We start from the raw sequence: 21712 nt of genomic DNA, 5'->3' as shown, positions 1-21712 counted from the left end.
GTGTGTTAGAATAGCATGTATGTATTTTGTATATTGTTCTTTCCTTCAAAATGTATCACTGTACCAATTTGGCCACTTGGGTACATTTGTGTGAGACACCTGGGTGACTTCATGCTCAATGTCATGTAGCTCGCTCATTTTTGAAGTTATCTGTCTAAAACTTTGCTCAGCAATTGTTGCCATCTTATGTTTTTCATTCAGATCATCCCCAGCATCCTATCTGTATGTTTGGCTGTTCTTGTTCATTTGAAAGATGATGCAGCAACAATAAAAAAACTGAAAACGTATGTTTATTTCCTTGTATTTTCTTCGACCAGATCTATTGTGTTATATTCTCCTACATTCAATTCACATTACCACAAAATTCAGAGTGTTTCCTTTCAAATGATACCAAGAAAATGCATGTCCTTGCTTCTGGGCCTGAGCTACAGCCAGATAGATTAGGGTATATTTTTAGGTGGAAATTGAGAAGAAGGGTGGATACACCAAAGAAGTTAAAGATAAAATTCTTGTTAATCCAGCCACAGTGTCTGATTTCAAAAATGCTTTAACAGCGAAAGCTCCACAAATGATTATGTTAGGTCACCACCAAGCCACAGAAAAACCCAGCCATTTTTCCAGCCAAAGAGAGGAGTCACAAAAAGCACAAATAGAGATCAAATTAATCACTAACCTTTGATGATCTTCATCAGAGGAAACTCATAGGACTTTATGTTACACAATACATGTATGTTTTGTTCGATAACGTGCATATTTATATAAAAAAATTATATAAAATAATTATATAAAATAATTTTACATTGGCGTGTTACATTCAGTAGTTCTAAAACTTGCGGTGATTGTGCAGAGAGCCACATGAATTCACAGAAATACTCATTAGAAATGTTGATGAAAATTCAAGTGTTATGCATGGAACTTTAGATACACTTCTCCTTAATACAACCGCTGTGTCAGATTTCAAAAAAACTTTGCGGACAAAGCATAATCTGAGTACGGCGCTCAGAGCCCAACCCAACCAAAATAAATATCCGCCATGTTGCGCAGTCAATATTAGTCAAAAATAGCATTTTAAATATTCACTTACCTTCGATGATCTTCATCAGAATGCACTCCCAGGAATCGCAGTTCCACATTAAATGTTTGTTTTGTTCGATAATGTTCATCATTTATGTCCAAATAGCCTCTTTTTTTAGGACGTTTGGTAAACAAATCCAAACGCGCATTCGGTAAACAAATCCAAACGCGCATTCGGTAAACAAATCCAAACGCGCGTTCGGTAAACAAATCCAAACGCGCGTTCAGATCCAGTCGGACGAAAAGTTCAAAAAGTTATATTACAGGTCGAAGAAACTTGTCAAACTATGTATAGAATCAATCTTTAGGATGTTTTTATCATAAATGTTCTCCAACTGGAGAATTCCATTGTCTTTAGAAAAGCAATGGAACGAGAGATACCTCTCATGTGAACTCGCGTGACTGAGAACGAGGCTGCTGCCAGACCCCTTAGTCAAACAGCTCTCATTTGCTCCCACTTCACAGTAGAAGCCTGAAACGACGTTCTAAAGACGGTAGACATCTAGTGGAAGCCTTAGGAAGTGCAAAATAACCCATATCCCACTGTGTTTTCGATAGGGGCTGAGTTCAAAAACTACAAACCTCAGATTTCCCACTCCCTGTTTGGATTTTTTCTCAGGTTTTTGCCTGCCATATGAATTCTGTTATACTCACAGACATCATTCAAGCAGTTTTAGAAACTTCAGAGTGTTTTCTATCCAATACTAATAATACTATGCATATATTAGCATCTGGAACTGAGTAGGAGGCAGTTTACTCTGGGCTCGCTATTCAACCAAAAGTGAAAATGCTGCCCCCTATCCCAAAGAAGTTTTAATAGGTGCATGTTTATCAATAATTGGAAGAAGCAATTTCATAAATTCATCAAGTGCAGCATCTGGATGCTCCACATTAATCACATCAGACCACAAATATTTTTAACATCATCCACATAAGAGTCACAGCAAAATCTTTTGTATAATCTCTTATATATTATTTTAAGAACTTTGGCTTTCCTGGATATAGCCACTATATTGTGATCACTGCATCCAATGGGTACGGATACAACTTTAGAACAAAGTTCTACAGCATTAGTAAAAATGTGATCGATAAATGTGGATGATCTTGTTCCTGTAGTGTTTGTAAACACTCTGGTAGGTTGATTAATAACCTGAACCAGATCACAGGTCCTGGTTACAGTAAGAAGAAGCTCTTGAGCTCTTGAGAAGAAGCTCTTGAGTGGACAGCTTGATGAAAACCAGTCAATATTCAGGTCCGCAAGAAACATCACATACACTATCAAGCATCTCACACATATTATTTAGATACTGACTGTTAGCACTTTGTGGCCTATAGCAACACCCCACAAGAAAAGCTTTAATGTGCCAAGGTAACCTGCAACCACAACACTTCAATAACACTTGACATAAGATCTTATCCAAGCATTACAGGGATATGGCTCTGAATATTTTCAGCAACACCTCCCCCATAATCATTTCTGTCTCGTCTATAGACGTTATATCCTTGTATTACTACTGATGTATCATCAAATGAATTATCTAAGTGAGTCTCAGAAATGGATAATATAGGAATGTTATCTGGTGTTAGCACGTTATTGATTTCATTAACCTTATTTCTAAGGCTACATATACATTTACATTTACATTTAAGTCATTTAGCAGACGCTCTTATCCAGAGCGACTTACAAACAAATGTTAATATGGGCTATTTTCAGCCCTTTCCTGGGAAGCTTATCAGAGATAGAAATAATACTGAAAAGAGCAAACAAAACAAGAGAAAAAATAATACATTCAGCAGTTCAGTAATCAATTGGTGTGTGTGTGTGTTCTGCGGGGTTGAAGCTACGAACCCATAGGCTTGGCTCTCTCATCCTTTCCAGGCTTCTGGGAGGGAGGGTAGACAATGAGCCTGTCATAGCGGATGTAAGCAATGTACTCACGTGCTCTGTCTGCTTTCATGGGTGGGATCAGTTCTTTCCTTTTCTGGCACACAGCTTCAGGCCTTCATGGTCGAATTGCTGAAAAGAAACCACTACTAAAGGACACCAATAAGAAGAAGAGACTTGCTTGGGCCAGGAAACACAAGCAAAGAACATTACACCGGTGGAATGATGGATGGCACTAAATACAGCAACATTCTTGAAGGAAAACTGTTTCAGTCTTCCAGAGATTTGAGACTGGGACGGAGGTTCACCTTTCAGCATTACAAGCATACTGCTAAAGCAACACTCAAGTGTTTTATTAAGGGGAAACATTTAAATGTCTTGGAATGGCAGAGTCAAAGCCCAGACCTCAATCCAATTGAGAATCTGTGGTATGACTTAAAGATTTCTGTACACCAGCAGAACCCATCCAACTTGAAGGATAAGTTTTGCCTTGAAGAATGGGCAAAAATTCCAGTGGCTAGATGTGCCAAGCTTTTAGAGACATACCTCAAGAGACTTGCAGCTGTAATTGCTGCAAAAGGTGGCTCTACAAAGCATTGACTTTGGGGGGGTGAATAGTTATGCACGGTCAAGTTCTGATATTTTTTGTCTTATTTCTTGTTTGTTTCAGAATTAAAAATATTTTGCATCTTGAAAGTGGTAGGCTTGTTGTGTAAATCAAACGAAACAAACCGCCCAAAAATGTATTTTAATTCCAGGTTGTAAGGCAACAAAATAGGAAAAATGCAAAGGGGGGGTGAATACTTTCGCAAGCCACTGTATCTACTAAACCTAGCCCTATCCCTAACTCTCAACTTACTCCTTACCCTAGCTCTAACACTTATTATAAACCTAACCTTACCCACATTTTTACATTAGCAAACAATTGATTATCAACAGATAACAGTTTGTTGATAGTGATGAACTATCCAGACTATCCAAATAAAGTGTGACCAGACGTCGGAGGATGAGAAGGATCATATTGAACACCGTAGACATACATTAAGTATACAAACACCTTTCTTTCCTTTACATAGATTGTCCAGGTAAATCTAGGTGAAAGCTATGCTCGCTTATTGATGTAACTTGTTATTAAATCCACTTCAATCAGTGTAGATGAAGGGGAGGAGAGGTTAAAGGAGGATTTCCAAGCCTTGAGACATGGATTGTGTGTGTGCCATTCAGAGGGTAAAAAGGCAAGACAAAATATTTAATTGAGTTTGAACAGGGTATGGTAGTTGGTGCCAGGCACCGTTGTGTCAAGAACTGCAACTCTGGGTTTTTCACGCTCAACAGTTTCCCGTGTTTATCAAGAATGATCCATATCAAGAATATGCAACTCAATATTAGGAAGGTGTTCTTAATATTTTGTACACTCAGTGTAGACTCATCTTAGTTGCCTCCATGTGTGGAGATTGATTCATTGTACAGGTTTAAAGAGATATTCAGATAGAATTCTTGTTCATAATGAAGATAATGTTACAGATTCTTCTTATCTCCAAGCTCCTGGAAATGCTATTACTGACTCCACAACAAATACATTACTGGCTAAGCCATATGGAGATTGTCCATCTTTACTAAGACAATGATAAACCAATGAGTTTCTTACCAGAAAATACAGATGAAATTGGTAATTCACATAAATATAAAAAGGTAGAGACCAACAGGTGGAAAATGCAACTCATGAAGAAATTAAAAAACCTAATAGTCTCAAATTATTACCGCTCATTACTAACATACGTGAGTAGAAGGACACCTTTAAAAGTGCATAAGATCAGTCACTTTTATTATTTTGTTGGAAAGATGAGGCAAGCTGGGGATTCCAAATAACAAAAGCAGATTACAAGTATCCAAGAATCTGAAGAAAACCCACCCCTTCTCCCAACATCAAAAACAGACTAATTGGAAAACATTTTAAACAACCATCCGCAAACACAGGAAGTAGTCTCCATGTGGAATGGACTCAGGAGGGTCTAGAGCTGTGGCTTGGCTGACTTGCCCCAGTTCCACAGCTTTGGTTTTGCTCTGTGAGGAGGATGTGCTCTCCTGTTGCTCAGTTCCTGTTGCCACTGACACATGGGTAGGAATATTCCCGGTAGCTACAGACACATGGGTAGGGTCACTACCTTTAGCTACAGACACACGGGTAGGGTCATTCCCTGTAGCTAGACACCCGGGTAAGGTCATTCCCTGTAGCTACAGATACATGGGTAGTTTCATTTCCTGTTGCTAGACACATGGGTAGAATCATTCCCTGTAGCTACAGACACCCGGGTAAGGTCATTCCCTGTAGCTAGACACCCGGGTAGGTTCATTCCCTGTAGCTAGACACATGGGTAGGGTCATTCCTTGTAGCTACAGACACATGGGCAGGGTCATTCCCTGTTGCTACAGACACATGGGCAGGGTCATTCCCTGTTGCTACAGACACATGGGTAGAATCATTCCCTGTAGGGAACTGTGTGCCACTGCCACCTGCTGGACTATCACATGTTCTGAGAAGACAACTGCTCTGAGAAAAGATATTATTCTGAGAATAAACATCACTGTTCGAAGACACATCACTCTGCCTATTTCTGTTTTCTCTCCGGGATGGTCTTGCCTTTGCGTTAGTGGCTCCTGAAGCTCACCAATCTCCTGGCATTGCACAATGTAATGCCAGTCAGCTGGATGAGCTGTCTGGCAGTGCAGCGGTTTAAGTCAAATTAAGTGTTGTTTGCCATCCTCACACCAAGTACAGGTGCTGAGTCCAGGCTTGCTTCTATTGTTGAGGTGTGGTGGTCTTACCAGTACTTTTTACAGCCGCCGAAGCATCACCCAGGTGGGTGCTGATCTACAGAGGAGCTGTGACTATCGAAAATGACATGGTGCCCGATGAAGAGCTCCGGGGCCTGTCTGTCAGATGTCTTTACCTCCCTGCCTGGCTGTACCATCTATGCTCCCTCCTCTCAAGACAGAAGATAAGAAGTTGAGAAAGGTACTAATGCTGTGGATGACCATCACCCAAGAACTACCAGATCCTCCTACATTTGTTTTGTGAAATAGTTATTTTGTTTTCCTTTTTAAAAGCAACTTTGAGATTCAACATGTAATTGAAAGAGCTACCTATACAAAATAAATCTATTATTATTCTGACAATTTATTGATTCAGAATGACCTTTTGGAATAACACACAATCATGACATCAAAGAACATGTCAACAGAACAATCCATGATGTTCTCTCTTTGATGTCAAAAAGCATACTCGAGTGATATCCACGTGAAACATTTTAGTACATTTAAGTGATATTTGGTGCTAGGTAGACATATTTAGGAAAGGGCATAACATTTAAATTTTAATAGAATATTTATTTCAAAACTGACGCATTACCATCAATTTTATCTAAACAAATAATATTTAGTTGTAAAGAACAGCGACATACAATAATAAATATTGACATACATCATGTGTGAAATGTTATATTAAAAATGACACTGGCAAGGCAACTGCACTTTGGATTCAACTCAAGGAAATATTCTGTAAACGGTAACAGAGGATATGAAGAAAATACTTGAATGTTAGTGAAACTGTCTTGAGGGGTAATCTGTGAAGACAAGAACATAGCTAACAATGTAGAGAGATTGTCTTTTGCAATCATGAGAGACTAACCTCACTCATTCCATCAACATTAAAAAGGCCATGCTCAATACTACATCACTAAATACAGTGTACAGTACTACAGGCTGGGAATAGCAGCTCATCATTAGACAGCAGAAGACTAGATTATTTCCATAGATAGCGCCACCTAGTGGAAACTACCTGCTCTGAACTCATGACCTGATCAACATTGCCCATTTACAAATACCAAATGGTCAATGTCATTTTAAACACTTGGTTACACTGAAACATCCTTCATATAAATCAAAATCTGTAAAAAAAAAACAAGACTCAACATTTTTTGCTTAAGGAGCAACTGGAACTTTGGCATTATCAGTGTTAAGACAGAACTTTGTAGCAATATCGTGGACAGTGACAGCATTTCATTTCCTGATGAAGTCAAATTGAGAAAAGTATCAAGGTTCATCATCAATACAAATAAACAACCACAACAACCAATAAATTGCTCTACAATACCAAAATATATTTTAAAATCTCATAATTACCTGTATTTTTTGTTCACGTGTAAATAGGTGTATTACATTCATTGCCAACTCTTCAAGAGACACCACTGGGAGTACTTTCCAAATGCCACACTATTTCCTATATAGTGCATTGCTTTTGAACAGAGCCCTGGTCAGAAGTAATAGGGTTCCATCTGGAAAGCAGCCCTGGTGTTTAAAATACAGCCAGGCCAGTCCATGCCTTGATCAGTGCATTCCACAATGGCCCAATCACTATGCACTACGTCAGCGTAGACAACATCCGGTGTATATTATCCCGTTCCCCTACAGCAGTGTTTCCCAGCTTCAGTCCTCCAGTAACTCCAAAAGCACAACGTTTTGCTGTAGTCCATTACAAACTCACCTGATTCAACTCATTGAGGGCTTGATGATTAGTTGACAAGTTGAATCAGGTGTGCTTGTTCAGGGCTAAAACAGAAATGTGTGCCGTTAGGGGTACTGGAGGACTGAGGTTGTGAAACACTACTCTAAACATCCACCACCAGCTCTAGTCACTAGCTAGTGCATAGCCTGACAGTTCACTGTGTGAAACTGTAGAGGAAATGACTTAACAGCATGCCAATAGGCTTGTCTCAGCAAGTACCTGGGATCATTTAACGACACACATATAGCTCAGTTCTGACTCATACTGAACATCTCATCCAAGTCTATTGTGTATTTTCCCCATAACTCCGTAGAAGCAGGAATACATTCACTTTTCATTTTCTGCATATTCATAATAACCATTTTCAATGGCTTTTGAAATAATATTTTCTGCTGATAACCTTTGGCCAAAATAAAGTAACGCTTTGATTAGGTCATTCATGTCAGCGTCCATGCCCACCTTCTCCAACCATACTTTCAACAGTTCATAGACTCGATCTTCAGGATGAAGGTGCGCAGAGCTTTTTATAGCATTGTCAGAGAGTCCGATGTGCCTGAAGAATCTGTTATGGTAGTGAACATCCAGCTCTTCAAAAAGTTCAAAACATTTCTTCAAGGACTCATCACCTGAAAACAAAAAGGCATGTCAAGACCATGACATCAAAGCCCACCATTCAATAGTGTATTATCAACTTTGGATACATATTATTTTATGTTATTAACTAGTCTAACACCATAAAATAGAGGGTATACTCTCACCATTCAAAGAAACCAGTTTTATGAGGACATTTTCCTAAAATAAATACAAATAAAGAAACATGGGTCAGTTATGAATCCTAAAACAGAAGTCTGGCTCCTTAATTAGGCCTGTGCACGAGCTCTGAAGTTAACTCTTGGAGGGTCATGCAAGAGGGTAGGTGAAGGACCTCTACAACAGCTCTGGGCTTCTTGTCTCTGCCCTTAGTCCCTTCCTTGACCCTGCATGTGCATCTATAAATCACATTTACAATGCCTTCAGAAAGTATCGACACCCCTTGACTTTTTCTACATTTTGTTGTGTTACAGCCCAAATTGAAAATGGCCAAAACAAAATACTGGCCAAAACAAAATACTTCCACATTATAGGGTGTTTCAAAACATGTTTTGTGCAAATTAATAAAAAAAAGAAAATCTGAAATGTCAATAAGCATTCAACCCCTTTGCAAGCCTAAATAAGTTCAGAAATAAAAATGTGCTCAACTCACATAATAAGTTGCATGGACTTACTCCATGTGCAATCAAAGTGTTTAACATGATTTTTGAATGACGACCTTATCTCTATACCCCACACATACAGACAATTGTAAGATCCCTCTGTCGAGCAGTGCATTTCAAACACAGATTCAACCACAAAGACCAGGGAGGTTTTCCAATGCTTAGCAAAAGACACCTATTGCTAGTTAGGTAAAAAAAAAAAAAAGCAAACACTGAATATCCCTTTGAGGATGGTGGAGTTATTCATTACACTTTGGATGGTGTATCAAGACACCCAGTCACTACAAAGATACAGGTGTCCTTCCTAATTCAGCTTGAACTATTGTGAAAATAATAATGTGCAAATATTGCAAAATCCAGGTGTGAAAATATCTTAAGACTTACAGCTGTAGTCGGACTCAGGGGTGTCTCATGTAAACTAGATGTGTCTGTATTTAATTTTTAATATATTAGCAAACATTTCTAAAAACATGTTTTCACTTTGTCATTATGGGGTATTGTGTGTAGATGGGTGAGAGAGAAAAAATGGATTTAACCCATTTAGAATTCAGGCTGTAACACAACAGAATGTGGAATACAGTGCCTTGCGAAAGTATTCGGCCCCCTTGAACTTTGCGACCTTTTGCCACATTTCAGGCTTCAAACATAAAGATATAAAACTGTATTTTTTTGTGAAGAATCAACAACAAGTGGGACACAATCATGAAGTGGAACGATATTTATTGGATATTTCAAACTTTCAATTTTTTTATTTTTTATTTTCCCATTCCTCCTTGCAAAACAGCTCGAGCTCAGTGAGGTTGGATGGAGAGCATTTGTGAACAGCAGTTTTCAGTTCTTTCCACAGATTCTCAATTGGATTCAGGTCTGGACTTTGACTTGGCCATTCTAACACCTGGATATGTTTATTTTTGAACCATTCCATTGTAGATTTTGCTTTATGTTTTGGATCATTGTCTTGTTGGAAGACAAATCTCCGTCCCAGTCTCAGGTCTTTTGCAGACTCCATCAGGTTTTCTTCCAGAATGGTCCTGTATTTGGCTCCATCCATCTTCCCATCAATTTTAACCATCTTCCCTGTCCCTGCTGAAGAAAAGCAGGCCCAAACCATGATGCTGCCACCACCATGTTTGACAGTGGGTATGGTGTGTTCAAGGTTGATGAGCTGTGTTGCTTTTACGCCAAACATAACATTTTGCATTGTTGCCAAAAAGTTCAATTTTGGTTTCATCTGACCAGAGCACCTTCTTCCACATGTTTGGTGTGTCTCCCATGTGGCTTGTGGCAAACTTTAAACGACACTTTATGGATATCTTTAAGAAATGGCTTTCTTCTTGCCACTCTTCCATAAAGGCCAGATTTGTGCAATATACAACTGATTGTTGTCCTATGGACAGAGTCTCCCATCTCAGCTGTAGATCTCTGCAGTTCATCCAGAGTGATCATGAGCCTCTTGGCTGCATCTCTGATCAGTCTTCTCCTTGTATGAGCTGAAAGTTTAGAGGGACGGCCAGGTCTTGGTAGATTTGCAGTGGTCTGATACTCCTTCCATTTCAATATTACCGCTTGCACAGTGCTCCTTTGGATGTTTAAAGCTTGGGAAATCTTTTTGTATCCAAATCCAGCTTTAAACTTCTTCACAACAGTATCTCGGACCTGCCTGGTGTGTTCCTTGTTCTTCATGATGCTCTCTGCGCTTTTAACGGACCTCTGAGACTATCACAGTGCAGGTGCATTTATACGGAGACTTGATTACACACAGGTGGATTGTATTTATCATCATTATTCATTTAGGTCAACATTGGATCATTCAGAGATCCTCACTGAACTTCTGGAGAGAGTTTGCTGCACTGAAAGTAAAGGGGCTGAATAATTTTGCATGCCCAATTTTTCAGTTTTTGATTTGTTAAAAAAGTTTGAAATATCCAATAAATGTCGTTCCACTTCATGATTGTGTCCCACTTGTTGTTGATTCTTCACAAAAAAATACAGTTTTATATCTTTATGTTTGAAGCCTGAAATGTGGCAAAAGGTCGCAAAGTTCAAGGGGGCCGAATACTTTCGCAAGGCACTGTAAGTCAAAGGGTCTGAATACTTTCTGAAGGCACTGTTTGTGCTTGGGCTTGGCCATTAGCAATAGTTCAGCAAATCTTCAAAAACATGTCTAAAAATGCACACTAGAAAAGACTGGTGACCGACCTAGTAAGTCTTCGTCAAGATGGTGCAAAGGGAGTAGCACTACTTCAAAATGGGACATGGTGCCTCAGCGTCCATTTGACCGTAAGATTAATTATTAAGTGTGTGTACTAATGCTATCATACATCAGACAACTGTGGCTTTCAACAAACAGTAAGTTAATGGAGCAGAGAATAGAAAGTAAGACCAGATCCAGAATAGGAAGAGTACTAAATTAACTATAAGGATGGAGTTAGAAAAGAGCTTGGGGGAAGACAGGGGAAGGTATGTTAGCCTGAGCATGACCAGAGCAGCTGCTCTCACCCCAGCCGAAGAGCCAGGCTGCCTCTTGGCCGAAGGGCTGGGAAGCAGGGAGGATCTGGGGAGGGGGACTAAGGGTAGTGCAGACAGACTGGACTGGGAGGAGTTGGTGGTGTTGGGGAGACTGTCGCCCAGTCCATTGTCCTCATCCTCTGAGGCTTTGGCACCCACCGCCTGGGTCTGCTCCAGCAAGGGATAGAGCTGTGTGTCATCCAGCACAGCATTCTGTTTGTTCTGCCTCTCCTCAATTGACCTGTTATTTTGATCATCCTGCAAAATATGAAAAATTATGTTGTCTAATGAGGAACATTTTTTGATGTTCAATGGTGCCGTTTGCTATGTTCTCACAAATGTGTGTAATTTTATCAGCTCATCTCTCAGTAATTTTATCAGAATTAATCAAATTCGATACGCAGTGCTGATTGAGTGACACTGTGAATGTGAAAATAACATTTGAATGAGACTGACTGACGCACCACCACAACTTTTAGCGTCCCACTGGGATTATTCTGGGTGTCTGGAACAGAGGAAATGTGACTCAGACACAGCACTTTACATCCAGGTACAATATTGACTGTTCTGTTGACAGTCTTAAGATGCAGTGAGCTTCAAAGCTTTGAGGCTATGTGTCCTCTGGATGGCACCCCATTCTCTTTATAGTGCACTACTTTTGACCAGGGCATATAGGGCTCTGGCCAAAAGTAGTGCACTATATATGGAATAGGGTGCTATTGGGAACACAACCTGAGCCTTCACTATTGAAAGCAAATGTATTTATTCTATATAAAATGACCTTACCTGTCCTTTTAAAGAGCTTTCGCCTCATCCAATAGACACTGGCAAGTGCAGCAGTGATACCCAGTACTGCCACCACAATCACAACTACTGTTTCCATAGAGAGAAAATTGTCACAACCACATCACTCTGCTGTTTTCCAAATTAGCAGTTTGCTGTTTGAATCCCAGATTGTCCCTTTATATTCAGAAAGTCAATTATCAAATACATTCAACATTAATAATATTTACAAAAATAACGACACAACAGAGCATGCAGCACGGTGATGTATGCTGTACCTGGGCCTGGAGTTTTACCTGAGATGGTGCTGGATGTGGGCAGTCTGGTCTCACAGACCATGTTGGACGTAGTGGTGCAGTTCTTCACCCTCACCTCATTGTATTTACATCTGGGAGAAGGAGGGTTTCAACAAAAAGACATGTTAAAAATAAAAAGATATGTAATGTATAAGGTGAACATTCTTCATTTTGTAATGTTTAATGATAATCTAATGGAAGTTAGTTTGTCAAGTATCAGTGAGTATGCTCAAATATTCTATGGACCTACCTTGAGCACTTTTTGCACACCTCGCAGGCTTGGTCAGGGGCACAGAAATACCCTGGTTTACACTGGCACTCTGTGTCCTGAGTGATGGTGCATGTCTTTGTGGTTACCTGATCTGTGACAGGAACACAGAGTTTGGCATGTTGAAGACACAAAGAGCATGGCCTGCATTCATAAAGCGTCACAGAGTAGAACTCCTGATGTCGGCTCTGTTTTGTCATTCATTTTAAATGGCATAACGCCATTGTCAAATAGAATTTACCTGAGCGACACTTAGTGCACTTTAAGCACTGTGGCAGTCCGTTATCATGCTCTGTGTATGTGTCGATGTCACAGTCCTCACATGTTCCTTTCTCCAAGGCACCCGTGCAGTACTCTTTGACATATTTACCTGAGGCCATAGAGAAACAACAGTTGTCTATCTGTACATAAAGCAGACACTTGACGGTCAACTGAATATTCATTACTGTCGCCATATAACCGGAGTCATTACAAGGTCAAACTTGCTTCAGTAGTTCCCATTACGGATTTCAGCTTACGACTAGGTAAGTCCCAAATAGCACCCTATTCCCTATATAGTACACTACTTTAGACCAAGGCCCATAGGGCTCTGGTCACAGGTAGTGCACTATATAAGGAATAGCATAGGGTACCATTTCGGATGCATACACTGTGGATCTCAAATCTTCATTTGTCTCACCAGCTGGGCAATTCAAACAGCAGATGTTGTCATGTGGGTACTCCAGGTTTTCCCTGCATGAGATGTCCCGCTGTTTCCTGTTCCTGACGCTGCCTCCTGTCTGTGTCAACTCAAGGCCAGATTGAGCTGCCGCCATGGGGTTGAGGGCCCAGATGAGGACAACCTTAGATAAAGATGAACAGCTTGTATTAAAAACACACTGTCATCCAGTTGTCCCCTTGTTTCCTGTAGACAGCCATAGCATCTAAGCAAAGTGTAATCAAAGTGGGTTAGCAAATCTGCATTGTAGAGCTAGTTATTTATTATCTCACAATATGGCATTATCAAATGTAACTTTTTTGTCATATGCACAGGAAACAGTGTAGTCTACACAGTACAATGACATTATTGACTTTACAATAAAACAGGGAATACCTCTAGGTTCCATATTAATGAGTAACCAGGGAAGGGCAAAAATCACAATCCCAGAATATTTTGGAGATCATCCAAACCTTGTTAGCAAAGCAATTTCTTAGCTTTTGTACATACAGAGCACCTTGTTCAAATGACATCATAGTTTGCAACATTTAGGTTTAATAACAGGACCAATATAATTTCAGTCCTGATCACACCACTGACTCTCTAGAAAAACAAATACAAAGTTCAGCTGCTGTGGAAGAGGGGAAGCAATAAATGGGAATTTCCATCAACGGCCATATTGGAGACGGCTCATAAATCTCTCTCACATAAATATTGAGACATGGTTGACTACTAATATGCAATTTAATGTGATGTGTAGAAAATGAGACATCAGCAAGTTGCCAGTCATTGAGAATATGGTTATTTTAGGCTGCATTGAAAAGCACCCCAATCCTGATCTCTTGCTATTAATTGGGAAAAGATCAGAATTGGCATGCCTCTAAACGCAGCCTCTTACACAGTGAACATGGAAGATATGTTAAACCCTGTCTTTCTTATCCCTGTCACTTCAACTATAACTGAAGCAAGCCTAATGATTAGTCATTTCTGTAGTTACACAAACATGATTTTGAAACTGTTCCAATGGGTTCAATTTAATATCCAAGCAGACACATGCTGAATTAATAAGATCACTGAAAAATAATGTTGCCAGTGTAAATGAGGTAGACATGTTCTACAGCCTAGGTCTTCATATGGTTGAACTAGGCCTGTGTGTGTACTGTATTTATTAGCTAAACAAATAAGGATGGTGTTTGTAATTTCCCCCCTAATCCCTTTGGAACTGCCGCTGAGTCACAAGATACATGGACACACCCAATTTAGCAACCTGTATTCACCAGTACATTACAGTGGAGTATGTCCAAATATGGCCTTCCTACAAACCTGCTGAACAAATTAAAACCCAAGCACATTCCAGACAAGATGCTACGTGACAGCTAGACAGAATAATACACTGGATGATTCGAACCCTGAATCCTGATTGGCTGACAGCCGTGGTATATCAGACCGTATACCATAGGTATGACAAAACATGTACATACCTCTCTAATTACGTTGGTAACCAGTTCATAATAGCAATAAGGCACCTCAATGGTTTGTGATGTATGGCCAATATACCACAGCTAAGGGCTATATCCAGGCACTGAGCTTTGCATCGTACGTAAGAACAGCCCTTAGCCGTGTTATATTAGCCATATACAGTTGAAGTCGGAAGTTTACATACACTTAGGTTGGAGTCATTAAAGCTTGTTTTACAACCAAACCATACATTTTGTTAACAAACTATAGTTTTGGCAAGTTGATTATGACATCTACTTTGTGCATGACATAATTAATTTTTCCAACAATTGTTTACAGACAGATTATTTCACTTATTCACAATTCCAGTGGGTCAGAAGGTTACATACACAGCTTGGAAAATTCCAGAAAATTATGTCATGGCTTAAGAAGCTTCTGATAGGCTAATTGACATCATTTGAATCAATTGAAGGTGTACCGGTGGTAGTATTTCAATGCCTAACTTCAAACTCAGTGCCTCTTTGCTTGACATCATGGGAAAATCAAAAGAAATCAGCTAAGACCTCAGAAAAAACATTGTAGACCTCCACAAGTCTGGTTCATCCTTGGGAGCAATTTCCAAATGCCTGAAGGTACCACGTTCATCTGTACAAACAATAGTATGTAAGAATTTAACACCATGGGACCACACAGCCGTCATACCGCTCAGGAAGGAGACGCGTTCTGTGTCCTAGAGAAGAACATGCTGTGGTGCAAAAAGTGAAAATCAATCCCAGAACAACAGCAAAGGACCTTGTGAAGATGCTGGAGGAAACAGGTACAAAAATATCTATAGCCATAGTAAAACGAGTTCTAGTTTGCAACTGCACATGGGGACAAAAATCATACTTTTTGAAGAAATGTCCTCTGGTCTGATGAAACAAAAATAGAACTGTTTGGCCATAATGACCATCGTTATGTTCTGAGGAAAAAGGGGGATGCTTGCAAGCCGAAGAACACCATCCCAACCATGAAGCATGGGGGTTGCAGCATCATGTTGTGGGGGTGCTTTGCTGCAGGAGGGACTGGTGCACTTCACAAAATAGATGGCATCATGAGGAAAGAAAATGATGTGGATATATTGAAGCAACATCTCAAGATATCAGTCAGGAAGTTAAAGCTTGGTTGCAAATGGGTCTTCCAAATGGACAATTGAGTGTATGTACACTTTTGAACCACTGGGAAGGCGATGAAAGAAATAAAAGCTGAAATACATAGTTCTCTCTACTATTATTCTGACATTTCACATTCTTAAATAAAGTGCTGATCCTAACTGACCTAAAATAGGGATTTTTACTAGGATTAAATGTCAGGAATTGTGAAAAACTGAGTTTAACCTCTTGGGTAGGGGGCAGTATTTTCACGTCCGGATGAAAATCGTGCCCAAAGTAAACTGCCTGTTACTCAGACCCAGAAGCTAAGATATGCAGATAATGGTAGATTTGGATAGAAAACACTCTAAAGTTTCTAAAACTGTTAAAATTATGTCTATGAGTATAACAGAACTGATATGACAGGTGAAACCCAGAGGACAAACCACCCCCCAACAACAACAAAAATTCAGCCTACCACTGTTTTCAATGGCTGTCACTTTTATTATAAGGCAAAATTCTCCCAGATTGCAGTTCCTAGGGCTTCCACTAGACGTCAACAGTCTTTAGAAAGAGTTTCATGCTGGTTTTTGGAAAAATGAGCCAGAAATTGTAGTTTTTCTAGGCGGCTCTCGTTTTGGCTGTAGTGTTTCCAAGCGAGTGGAAGAAGACAATAACGAGTCTTAAATTGTGCTTATTTACATATTAGGGTACCTGGTTTGATTATAAATGTTGTTTGACTTGTTTGGAAAAGTATATTAGTAATGTTTGGGATTCATTTTGTATGCATTTTGATGGAGCGAAACAGGGTGGACTATTGATGGAAGCGCGCCAGCTAAAATGAGTTTTTATGGATATAAAGAAGGAAATTATTGAACAAAAGGACAATTTGTGATGAATCTGGGACATTTTGGAGTGCCAACAGAAGAAGATCAAAGGTTAGGCATTTATTATAATCGCTATGTTTGACTTGTGGTGCACCTGCCTGGTTGAAATATGTTTTCATGCTTTTGTATGCGGGGCGCTGTCTTCAGATAATCGCATGGTGTGCTTTCGCCATAACTACCTCTTTCCCTACTGTATTTAATTTATTTATTTTGCTCCTTTGCACCTCATTATTTTATTTCTACTTTGCAAATTCTTCCATTCCAGTGTTTTACTTGCTATATTGTATTTACTTTGCCACCATGGCCTTTTTTTGCCTTTACCTCCCTTATCTCACCTCATTTGCTCACATCGTATATAGACTTGTTTATACTGTATTATTGACTGTATGTTTGTTTTACTCCATGTGTAACTCTGTCGTTGTATGTGTCGGACTGCTTTGCTTTATCCTGGCCAGGTCGCAATTGTAAATGAGAACTTGTTCTCAACTTGCCTACCTGGTTAAACAAAGGTGAAATATTTTTTTACTTTTTTTAAATAAAGCTTTTTTGAAATCTGATACAGCGACTGGATTAACAAGAAGTTAAGCTTTATTTTAATGTATTACACTTGTAATTTTATGAAGGTTAAATATTTATAATTCTGTAGTTTGAATTTTGCGCACTGCAATTTCACCGGTTGGCGGCCAGGTGGGACGGCCCATAAGTTAAATGTATTTGGCTAAAGTGTATGTAAACTTCCGACTTCAACTGTATATGAATGTCAGCATGTATTCTTTCTGTATATAATAGCACCTGTCAGGCTGTATCACCGCCCGCAACTGCAGTGGTCTCCAGAGGGTGGTGAGGTCTGCCACGGCCTGTTCACCCCGCTATCATCCAGAAGGCGAGGTCAGTACAGGTGCATGAAAGCTTGGACCAAGATACTGAAAAACAGCCATCTATCTCAAGGCTATCAGACTGTTAAATAGCCATCACTAGCCGGCTTCCACCCGGTTATGCAACCCTGCGACTGCCCTATATACAGACTTGGATTCACTGGCCACTTTAATAATGGAACACTAGTCACTTTAATAATGTTTACATATTGCTTTACTCATCTCATATGTATATACTGTATTCTATTCTACTGCATGTTAGTCAATGCCACTGACATTGCTCGATCTAATATTTAGAATTTCCATTCTTTTACTTTTAGATTTGTGTATTGTTGTGAATTGTTAGATACTACTGCACTGTTGGAGTTAGGAACACAAGCATTTCACTACACCAGCAATAACATCTGCTAAATATGTGCATTTGACCATTAAACTTTGATTTGATGATTCTGCCAGTGTCTTTGTGCAAAGATGAGGGTCGCTAGACTTCAATGTTCATAGTATTGACATCACACGGAAGAACAGATGACACAGATGATGATTGTATCGTGTGAAACTTTCAGACTTTCTGATGTTGTGGGATTCTCTCTGGTGTTTACAGAACATTGGTGCTGTGAGATTAGGATATCAGGACCTGCTTAGACAAAACAATTGTAGCAGTAGAAAAAAGGATTCCAATGTAAGAGAAGAAAATTAGCTGTTATTGGCAGAGAGGTTTGGAACAGCCTTTTTTATTGGTTTATTAACTCAATTTACCGCCTGGTGATGGCACCATGGAAGGCCAAAACTCCATCCCACCAAAACAGGCTGAAATTTCAGGCAGTCTATTCAAACAGCTCTTAAACTAAAAGGGCATTATCATAATTTTCACAATATTATTCCAACCTCATATAGTACAGCTGGGCAATATGGACAAAATATCATTTCACAAAATGTTTGACGGTATGATGGTATTTGACGATATTTTATGTTTTTGGATAATAAAAGTTCCAAATATGCTTTATGAGAAGTTCATGACCATAGGGTGGCAACACAAATTAAGTGATTTCAAATGGGGCTTTCTCCATCTACACTGTTCAATCCAACTCCAAACAAAAGATCATTTATCATTTTAATCAATTTCTGCACTTTTATTAGAAATGTCCACACTGTGCCACGCAGCATGATATGGGCAAAAGAAATCTAAGCCCATATACAATTGGTGAACTGTTGGAATCACAGAATATAATGATTATTCTAATTCTATAGTTGGAATATAGTGGGCAGCACCGTGAATATATTGTTGTTTGACATGAAAACGAATGAATAAGCCAGGGAGGAATTATTGACAGGGTTGGTCAGTGTTTCCAGGAGACTCTAATTAGATGTTACCCTTTCCATGACAGACTGACCAGGTGAATCCTTGTGAAAGCTATGATCCCTTATTGATGTCACTTTTTGAATCCACTTGAAACCAGTGTAGATGAAGGGGAGGACACAGGTTGAAGAAGGATTTCTAAGGCTTGAGACATGGATTGTGTATTTTTGCTAAAACTATGCATGGTCATCATATTTATAATGTTTATCATAGAACGAGTGTAGCCAGCTACATTTCCTAATGTTTTGCTTGAAGTTAATCTTGCATTTTACCTGAGAAAAGTAGGCTACACTGAGAAAAGTACTGAAGAAAAGTATACTGAACAAAAATATAAATGCAACATGCAATAATTTCCAAGATTTTACTGAGTTACAGTTCATATAAGGAAATCAGTCCATTGAAATAAATATATTAGGCCCTAATCTATGGATTTCACATGACTGGGCAGGGGTGCAGCCATGGGTGGGCTTTGGAAGGCATATGTCCACCCACTGGGGAGCCAGGCCAAGCCGAATGAGTTTTTCAAAAATGGCTTTATTACAGACAGAAATACTCCTCAGACGATCCCACAGGTGAAGAAGCCAGATGTGCAGGTCCTAGGTTGGCATGGTTACACGCAGTATGTGGTTGAGGCCAGTTGAACACACTGCCAAATTCTCTAAAATAACATTATGGTACAGAAATTAACATTCGATTCTCTGGCAACAGCTCTGGTGGACATTCCTACTATGCTCACTAACAGGGATGTAAACAAAATTCTGCAAAAAAAATGTAAGGGAAATAAGCTTTTTGTGCATATGAAACATTTCTGAGGTCTTATTTCAGCTCATGAAACCAACACTTTACATGTGGAGTTGATATTTTTCTTCAGAGTAACTGCACATCAGTCTGAGCGCGGTCTGCTAATAGAATGCCTGTTTATGTATCCTCATCCAAGTGGAGAAGTGCAACTGAAGCACATAATATGTCTGATGCCAAGCAGAAATTACAATAGAATTTTAGATCTGCATTTACAAAACGCAGCAAGACATTTCTTCTATATAAAAATCTGTGTGAACTGTCAAGACACTTAAATGAATAGCGGAAATGTCTGCCACCTGCATACCTGTTGGTTGGGAGTTGTGGATTCTGGATGTGTGATCCCCGTGTATGGTGGTCACAGAGCCGCGTACCTGTCACAACTATCGCATCTCAGCGACGATGATTTACTCGATATTTCACAATGGGACGCCGGACTAAGTATGCGGCTCTGAGACCAAAATTCCCAACCAACGCGTCCTCTATTCATTTGAATGTGTTGACAGTTGGAGAAATTGCTTGAGCTGCGCTGAGAATTAAACACTGCTGTGCATATGTGTACACGTTTGGTACTATGATAGGCCCTTCAGTCAAGCAGTAGGCTACACCGGCTTCAACCGGCGCCACACAAAAATGTCACACCTTTATGAGGCCCTTAACATGTTTACGCGACATTCTTTCTGCCCGACCACATGGCGCATCGATTCCGAAGATTTTTTTTTTTATCTTAGAATATATTTGGATCAAAATTAGGCCAACATCGATAGTTTCATTGGCGTGTGAATGGCATTGCTACGTGCAGTGTGTGAACAATGTTCCCAGTCAATTTGATCCCACCGACCGACACAAGTGTCGCGTGAAGAAAAAAAAGAAGAAACTTACCATCAAATGTATATAGCTCATACTCAAAGATGGCGTTGAGAGAACCACTATCCGACTATACTCAACGGTGGTGTACACATCCCAGTTGAGAGAACCAGCATCCGATATTATACTTTTTTTCTCGCGGAGCAAAAGTTTAGCCAACTCTCCTCATGAGAGAACTTTCCAGATGACTATTGCGCAGTCTCCGTCACGCCCCTTTAGTCAATAGATTATCTAGGTAAATCCCAATTTAACCTTGTCCTCTATCCTAGACACTGTTTTTGTCTATAAAAATGTCTAAAATTAAGTGCAAATAGGCCTCGATGCCTAATACTTGTTCCATTATTATTAGTATCATCCACAGAATTAAAGGATGCTTTTTGGGATAACTTGATACATGTTTAATTACAGTATAAATGCAAATAGAAAACACAATATGGATTGAGTTATTGAATGTCTTATTCCATATATCATACACGGGAGTTAAAGAGTATATATAAACCATTAAAAATGCGGTTTTAGTTGGGGAAAACCCACTTTGTAAAATGTATAGGATTACAAGGCACACAACATTATCAATGTGGAAAACACTCTTTCTGTGTGTGTCAGTTTGACATTATCTTTGCAACAGTTGTCTGCTCTGTTGAGATACAGTATCTCAAGTCTCTCACGCAGACACGGCCATATAGTCACAGGAAGGGGAGGGTTAAACGGACTCATTTGCTCAGAAAGAGAGGAATTTCATACTCACATAAGAGTGTTGGGGCTCATGAACAAGTACAATTAACAGTGAACTGTGAGACTACACTAACCTGTTCAACCTCGTCTACTGATACAATTATGTGTGGATGGTTTAGATCAAATTTAATTATATTTTTGACCTATTTAGTTCATATATCAAATTCAATATTAATATTTACAATGAAAGTTAAAAATAATAATACAGGATGGACAGGTGCATCAAGCGCTTTGCCGCAGGTGTCATACCTATAGTAGCCTATAGTGTCTGAATCCA

The 21712-nt window shown here is 39.4% G+C and overlaps 1 protein-coding gene across 5 annotated transcripts; it reads right to left on the bottom strand.

Annotated features, from left to right (window-relative positions):
* Positions 1-6325: 6325 nt before the first annotated feature.
* On the bottom strand, positions 6326-20879 carry LOC135513879 (tumor necrosis factor receptor superfamily member 10B-like). Of its 5 annotated transcripts, none has more exons than XM_064936863.1 (10): positions 20716-20879; positions 13311-13473; positions 12873-13001; positions 12614-12725; positions 12346-12455; positions 12071-12157; positions 11749-11789; positions 11276-11542; positions 8282-8315; positions 6326-8149 (listed from the first exon to the last, which is right to left on the bottom strand). In XM_064936863.1, the coding sequence occupies exons 1-10, from the start codon at positions 20734-20736 to the stop codon at positions 7851-7853; spliced, it is 1263 nt and encodes a 420-aa protein (XP_064792935.1). In that variant the 5' UTR covers positions 20737-20879; the 3' UTR covers positions 6326-7850. The 5 variants fall into 5 exon arrangements, with proteins under 5 accessions (XP_064792935.1, XP_064792939.1, XP_064792936.1 ...); XM_064936867.1 differs by having other exon boundaries at positions 11444-11542; XM_064936864.1 differs by having other exon boundaries at positions 12071-12154.
* Positions 20880-21712: the final 833 nt, after the last annotated feature.

This window comes from Oncorhynchus masou, chromosome 25 (genome assembly GCF_036934945.1).
Source record: "Oncorhynchus masou masou isolate Uvic2021 chromosome 25, UVic_Omas_1.1, whole genome shotgun sequence".
NCBI lineage: Eukaryota > Metazoa > Chordata > Actinopteri > Salmoniformes > Salmonidae > Oncorhynchus > Oncorhynchus masou.
The sequence above is the reverse complement of the archived record's forward strand: the minus strand, read 5'-3'. Positions and strand labels throughout refer to the sequence as shown.